The sequence below is a fragment of the Triticum urartu genome, chromosome 3, assembly GCF_003073215.2.
Source record: "Triticum urartu cultivar G1812 chromosome 3, Tu2.1, whole genome shotgun sequence".
Taxonomy (NCBI): domain Eukaryota; kingdom Viridiplantae; phylum Streptophyta; class Magnoliopsida; order Poales; family Poaceae; genus Triticum; species Triticum urartu.
The window spans coordinates 556,541,274-556,548,506 of NC_053024.1; the positions used below are offsets into that span (position 1 = coordinate 556,541,274).

Sequence of the window (7,233 nt, forward strand, 5' to 3'; positions counted from 1 at the left end):
GGAGCTACTCCTCACTCAGCGCCCATCCCCTGTCCCCCATCGAAGCTACTCCTGCCCACCCCTTGCGTGCATGCGAGCTAGCTAGCAGCTAGCCGCGCGTGCGTGCCTAGCCGTCCCGCCTCGCTGCGTCCAGCCACGGCGCGCCGTCGTGCTCGCTGCTCTCGCCCTGCTTCGTGTTGCTGGTGTGGGGTTTGAGCTCGACCGTCGGCCTCACCTCGCGCCCGCGCTCGGCCGGTGCTCCTGCAGACATCGGCCTCGCCTCCCCACGCCCAGCCGCTGCGAGCTCTCCTGCCTGCTACGTGTTTGACAAAATACCGGGGCGGACATGTCAAAAATGGGTCTGTCTGCCGTTGGGCAGACCGACTTATCCAAATGAAAAAGCGGACAAACACATCCGCACGGCCGACCCAAACAGACGAAAAGCGGATAAAGCGCACGTTTGTTTGGGTCGGCGCGTTGGAGTTGCTCTAAGTGCGCCGATAGGGCGAGGATAGGACAGGGAGGGCATTGTTCCTAAACTGAGGCAACGCCGTGTCTCGCCGCCCCGACTAAGACACAGAGACTCTCCGCCAAATTGATGCACCAATCATTCACAAGTTGGACCTCCCTGCCGGCGGACTATAACTGGCCGAACGGGCCGGCCCAAACAGGCTAGCCCGTGAGCACGCTGGCACAGCCCGCCATGGGCCAGGCACGACGCGAGCTAAATGGGCCGTGCCCGGCAGGCGACACGCCCTGGGCCGTGCCTGGGCCTGGAGTCTGGGTATGCGGACCGGCACGGCACGACCCGTTTAATTTTTTTATATTTTTCAGATTTTTTTATATATGTATACCTAAGATATAGCCCAATAAGCCTAAAAACCAGCCCAAGAGGCTGAAAATGTGCAGCCCAGCGTGCTAAACGGGCCATTGGGCTGGCTCGTTTACTAATCAAGTCGTGCCTGGGCCAAGGAGCAGCGCCCACGGGCCGGCCTGGCCCGGCCCGGCTATTAAACGTGCCATGGCAGGCCGTGCCGGGCCAGGCACGATTAGCACAGGCCGGGCCATGCCGTGCCGGGCCGGCCCGTTTGGCCAGCTACGTGGCTGACGCACTCTGGCGGGGCAAGAGGGAAAGGAGTCGGCCGTAGATTTATCTAGGTTTTCTGGTGGCGGCCGAAGTTGCATTCAGGAAGGTTCCTTCACTTCACATAGAGAAGATCTTTATCCATTAGTTATTAAGAAGAAGCTACTAATTGATCAGTAAATTAATAGAATACCACGCGAATTTTACCACACGGGGTTTTGATTTTCAAGTTTGTCAATTACCCGACGTGAGATGTCGCATGATTTGAGGAACCCTAGATGTTGTCACAACCAGCTGATATTTATCACAGAATTGAACTATATTTTTTCAAACTGATATTTATTTCGAAATTAAGCCGGGATCACAAAAACGCTCAAAATTCTCTTACACGAACACGTACATACCCCTTGCCGGAACACATTTCTTTCTCCCCCGATAATAAAACAGAAGAACAAAAGTACAGGGCGTACTGGGGTAATATAGTCGTTGGTTGTGGAAATCATACAAGAGGACAAAAATAAAAGGCACGGCGCAAAATTATCATGCAGCCCTAGTGCATGCAACGTCAGTGACGAGACATTTCGTTCAGACGCGCGCGCGCACCCGCAGTTAGCACTTGGAAGCAGTTGGAATCTCTTGATCAGACTGCACTAGCTCCGTGTCCGTTGGAGGATGGCTTGGGTGCTCCGTTGGCTTTCTCGCACTCAGGATCGTGCCCGTGTACGGCGTCTCCGTCTCCCTTGGAGTTGATGGAGGCCATGGCCTCCCGCAGAGCCGCAGACTCTGCCTGCGTCTCCTTGTGCTTTCCCCAGAGCACGGAGTAGAGCCCGATGACGATGAGGACGGAGCCGAGGACGCCGCCCAGGTATATCTTCTCGGAGAGGATGAAGGAGCCCATCACGGCCACCACGATCATCATCAGCGGGCTGAAGGCCGACGCGAAAACCGGCCCGGTCTTCTGGATCACCAGGCCTTGCACGTAGTATGCTATGCTCGACGTCACGATGCCCTGCAACATCAGTCATACGATACTACATATGAGATCTTGCATGCGATCGATCGATGTATGAGGAGACAAGACGCATGCATATGGTGAGTAGAGAAGTGTACTGACGGCGTATGCGGCGGCGAGGAGGTTCATGTCGAAGCCGATGGTCCAGACGGAGGGGCGGTGCTCCATGGCCAAGGTGACGACGATGGCCTGGAGGGTGCCGACGAAGCAGATGAGCGTGGTAAGGGAGAGCGGTGCCGAGTACTGCTTCAGGGTGTGAGCCTGGAGGATGAAGAGAGAAGCCCAGGCGAGGGTGGCGATGATGATGAAGAGCGAGCCGAGGAACCACTCCCTGCCCGTGGGATCGACGGCCGGGGCCTCGCCGCCGTGGGCCTGTCCGTGGCTCGTCCACGCCATCCGCATCAGCGGGCCCTTGTAGAGCGTCATCAGCATCGCGCCGGCCACCGTCACCACCGTCCCGGCCACCTTCGCCTGGCACCGCACCTTTCTCAGGTCCACCTTCTCCATCCTATGATTTTTTTCGGACACAATCCAAAAAATGTCAAAAAATGTTTTGCTAGCTCCAACGTCGCGATCACGCTAGTATTCATCTCAGATTCTCAGAAGAGATGCATGCATCATGCATGTACGGAGTATATACCTGAAGATGAAGGCCATCACGAAGGTCATGGCTGGAAGGATGTTGCTCATGGCGCATGCGAAGGTCGGGCCAGTGTACTTGAGACCCACATAGTAGAAGTTCTGGTCGATCACAGGCCTGCAGTAATCGACAACATGCATAGGGTTTAGCTCATGTTACACGTTAGTATATCAGGCAAGCTGACAAAAAAAATTGGCGGTACATGCAGCTAGCTGCTGGAAAAAAAGAACATTTGGCGGACACCTTTTGTTTCTTGACAAAAGGGTAAGTCTCCATATTGGAGTGTCCACTTATGTCTCCCTTCTTAAAGTACTTAGGCTGGGTGCTCAAAAGTCAAAATGACAGGAGAACTAACCCGAGAAGTGCCAGCACGAAGATCTGGAGGAAGGACGACCACGTCATCTTCGGCCTCACCTTTCTGTCATTTCAGATCAAGTTCATCGTACCATTAGTTTCAATTCAGGCTAGTGAACCATGCATGTAGCAAAGAAGAAGAAAATGCATGCACACTATCTGGTCGGCCCTAGCTCGTCCATGGATCGTTCGTGTCTACATACCTCTCGAAAATTAGGGCAAATGGCGCGATGGAGACGGTGGCGAAGGCGTGGCGGTACACGACGAGCACGTAGTGGCTCATGCCGCCGTTGAGCGAGACCTTGGTGATGACGTTCATGCCGGCGTAGCCGAACTGCAGGCAGATCATGGCGATGTAAGGCTTGGCCTTCTCGAACAAGTCGCCGTAGCCACCCATGGTGATGATATATATGGTACTTCTTGCTGGCTGCAAAGCCTTGGTTAAGTAGAAGATAAGTTAGCTAGAGCTAGAGGCTAAAGCCTAGAAGCTTCTGGATAGGGAACTCAAGGAGCAAGAGAGACCAAGCAAGACCTTGAGTTGAAGGAAATATGCAGAGCTCCCTGCTGGATTTATATGCTCGCCGTAGGGGCATTCCGGGCATTATTTAAAGCAATTATTTGCTCTCTTCCTGCTTCCGAGTAAAGCATTTCGGTGCAGACGTATGCCATGTCCACGACCGAGTGGCTTCATTGGATGCATTGTTGGGGTCATCTGTCAGTCGAAGGAGGACACTCATTACGTTCTGCCGTGTTAATCTGGTGCTATCCAGCCGATGGGTTTCTGGAAGCAAATGAAGACCACCTGGCGAACAAGGAGATCTCAACGGCTTCTGTGGTGGGGGTAGTGCTGTAGCATCACACGTCGTAGGTTCAAACCATCAAATTTGGTCATATTTGATATGAGAGTGGGAAGCAAGTGTTACGTATTGGAAGACAAAGAAATCATCACATGTCTTTCCAATGTCACGAAGAACAGTGTTCTACAACCTTGGTTTTGTAACTATAAGCATACATGCTTGGTTGATTGCCACCCCGTGGTTCCAGAAACAATTTCTAGTGGCCAGCTAGTGGTTGCCAAACAGAAAGACACTGTGACGTTTTTCGTGTTAACTACAGGACGGCGGTTCAACCCGCGATGTTGTATGGCGCTGAGTGTTGGCCGACTAAAAGGCGACATGTTCAACAGTTAGGTGTGGCGGAGATGCGCATATTGAGGTGGATGTGTGGCCACACGAGGAAGGATCGAGTCCGGGATGATGATATACGAGATAGAGTTGGGGTAGCATCAATAAAAGAGAAGTTTGTCCACCATCGTCTGAGATGGTTTGGACATATTCAGCGCATGCCTCCAGAAGCTCCAGTGCATAGAGGACGGCTAAAGCGTGCGGGTAATGTCAAGAGAGGTCGGAGTAGACCGAATTTGACATGGGACGAGTCCGTAAAAAGAGATCTGAAGGACTGGAGTATCAACAAAGAACTAGCTATGGACAAGGATGCGTGCAACTTGCTATCCATGTGCCAGAACCATGAGTTGGTCGCGAGATTTTATGGGTTTCACCTTTAGCCTATCCCAACTTGTTTGAGACTAAAGGCTTCGTTGTTGTATTTGTTGTTGTTTTAATTTGATGCTTGAATTTATGTTGTTTTGTAAGCTTTCACCAAAACTTTTTGGGTAAAAAAACCTTTTTCGGTAAGCTTTCACCAAAAATGGCATGTGGTAGTTTTTTGGAGAGTGCGGTAGTTTTCTGGAGAGTCTGCCGCAAAGGCAGGCTCATTTCAGACGACCTTGTGTTTTTATTTTGTTTTTTCTAACCAATTTGTTCAGTAGTTTTGCTTGGCATTGTTGAATAATAAAAATGCCGGGTTACAATATTTTTTTCAACCCTAAACCATAAATTTACAAAAATCGGAATGATCAGAAAATTTGATAACACATGTAGTAACACACAAATAATTTGAAAACATAGTACATTGATTACTCGATACGATGGAGAGGGTAGATATCGGATAATATGCCCATCTCAACCTAATCATTTAAGTGTAGTAGTTTGTTTATTGAGTTGTTTATATTATGATTAATTTATGCTAATTCAAATTCAACTATTATTTACCCTTTTAAACGCATAGTATATATGTTGTAATATTGTTATTGTGCATACACCAGTACAAAACTGCCCTTTTAAGATGCGCCATCGCACATGGTTCACCCTAAATCTTGTGTGATTCTATAATCGTGCATGGTCATCTAGACAACCGTACATCATGCGGAAGACAACATAGGCCTACATGCTATGTGATAGGTATAAGGGGGCCATATGACTCTGAGCGGCCTTAGGTGAATGGTTGTGAACTTCCTAGATGGTATGCATATTTTATATTTTATGGAACGGTTGTGAACTTCGTAGATTCTAGAATTTTTTTGTCATTTAATTAGATGCATGGTTGCGAACTTATACAAGCTAAACATGCACTGACGAAGGAAGGAGTTGAAAGTTGTGGTTTCAATTCAAAGTTGTTATGTGAAATGCACGTATTTTTATGAATTATGTGTTTCTTGCATGATTTAAAGATATATATGGCTTTTTTTTGTCAAATTCATGTGTAGTCAATTTACTACACAGGAATCATCTGGCATCGCCATTATATATGTGTCATCTATGTAAGCTCAAAACTACCGATGGTAGGAAAGGAGGGTAAGTTAATTGATTTGACGGTTTAGGTCTAAACAAGGGTTCTGAGTTTAAGGGTTCAAATAGCTTTTGAGAAAGTTATCAGTGAAAAGTGAAACGATTGGAAACGAACAAAAATATTCTCATTCCCATTCACTTGACACTATTTATTGGACTAGTCTCTTCACATATGACTAATGAGATTTTTTGAATATTTATAATTTGGTTATTATGCAATATATGGTTCATCAAATTTTATTGTGTAACACTACATTTCCATAATATTATGATAGTATTATTACAGTCAAGGTGTAGATTTGGAGAACGGTCAAAGTCAATAGTACTATTAAGTACTCCCTCTGTAAACTAATAAAAAGAACTAACGGTTGTTCATGCCACAACACCTCTTTTCCTAAGAAATGTCTAGGTTCCTCTGCCTCCCGCCGGCGCCATTGACAATCTGCGTCGTCTCTGGTGGCCTTAGGGCCGTGGCGGCGCGATGGATCCCAGTCCTTGCCGGCTGGAGGGCTCTGTTTTTAGCTATCCCTTCGAGTTTTGTTTGAGTTTGTGTCCTACTCTAGAAGACGAGACAACAACGGCTCCCTGAAGATGGAATAAGATTCTCCCTGCTTAGCCCCCATTCTAGTAGTGTGTCTAGCATCGTCGATGGGCATGTGGAGATGTGTCTCCGGCGGATCTGTCCTTAGTGGATTTGCTCGGATCTGGTCTTGGTTCGTCTATGCTCGTCTATCTTCAATTGGATACTTCTGATCTACGGTACTCTTCATCCGCGGTAGTTGTTGTTCTGTTGCGCTGGTCTTATGGGGCCTTAGCACGACGACTTCCCGACTGTCTACTACAACAAATTTTGCCTTGATCTCGCGGGGGAGGGGCTATGACGGCGGCACGCCTTCGGCTCGCTTCAGCGCTTGTAGTCGTCGATAGGTGATCCACAGATCTGGAAGTAATTTTTATTATTCCTAATGTTTGTTGTACTGTCATGGTTGAAGATAAATAGATTGAAAGTTTTCTAAAAAAACTAATACAAAAATTAAAATTGATTAGTAAAGTATTAAGGCCCAGTTCTTTTGGTCGTTTCTTCCAGAATCTTGAGAATCGACCATCCACCCAGCTTCTCCCAGAATCTTGAACCCATATCTTTTTTACAATCCTAGCTAGTTAGGATGTAAACAGCTAGGATTGTCAAAAAAATATGAGTTCAAGATTCTGAGAGAAGTTGGGTGGAGGGTCGAATATCTAGATTTTGGGAGAATCGGCCAAAAGAACTGGGCCTAAGATCCATAGTTTAGGGCCCATTGGGTTTGGAGGAAACCAAAACGTGTCAACGGGTCAAAACCGGTCAATAGGGAAGGGAGGGTTGAATCCTGACTGGTTTTAAGAGTTCGGAGTTGTAATGTAGACAGTATTGAAGTTGAGGATTGTAAATTAGACTAGGGCAAGAGTGGGGTTGGAATATGCACTCCTCTCTTGCACT

The 7,233-nt window shown here is 47.9% G+C and overlaps 1 protein-coding gene across 1 annotated transcript; it reads right to left on the reverse strand.

The window, feature by feature from the left end:
• Positions 1-1,401: 1,401 nt before the first annotated feature.
• Positions 1,402-3,599, reverse strand: LOC125548694 (WAT1-related protein At5g07050-like). The gene is made up of 5 exons (XM_048712246.1): positions 3,273-3,599; positions 3,071-3,133; positions 2,716-2,832; positions 2,178-2,583; positions 1,402-2,072 (listed from the first exon to the last, which is right to left on the reverse strand). Exons 1-5 carry the CDS (start codon positions 3,464-3,466, stop codon positions 1,704-1,706), a joined length of 1,149 nt encoding a protein of 382 aa, XP_048568203.1. The 5' UTR covers positions 3,467-3,599; the 3' UTR covers positions 1,402-1,703.
• Positions 3,600-7,233: the final 3,634 nt, after the last annotated feature.

Coding starts and splice junctions, on each gene's coding strand:
- LOC125548694 (XM_048712246.1), bottom strand. CDS start 3,466: ATGGGTGGCTACGGCGACTTGTTCGAGAAGGCCAAGCCTTACATCGCC. Junction 2,584..2,715: donor GTGATGGCCTTCATCTTCAG/GTATATACTCCG, acceptor AAAAAATCATAG/GATGGAGAAGGTGGACCTGA. Junction 2,073..2,177: donor TCCTCGCCGCCGCATACGCC/GTCAGTACACTT, acceptor CTGATGTTGCAG/GGCATCGTGACGTCGAGCAT.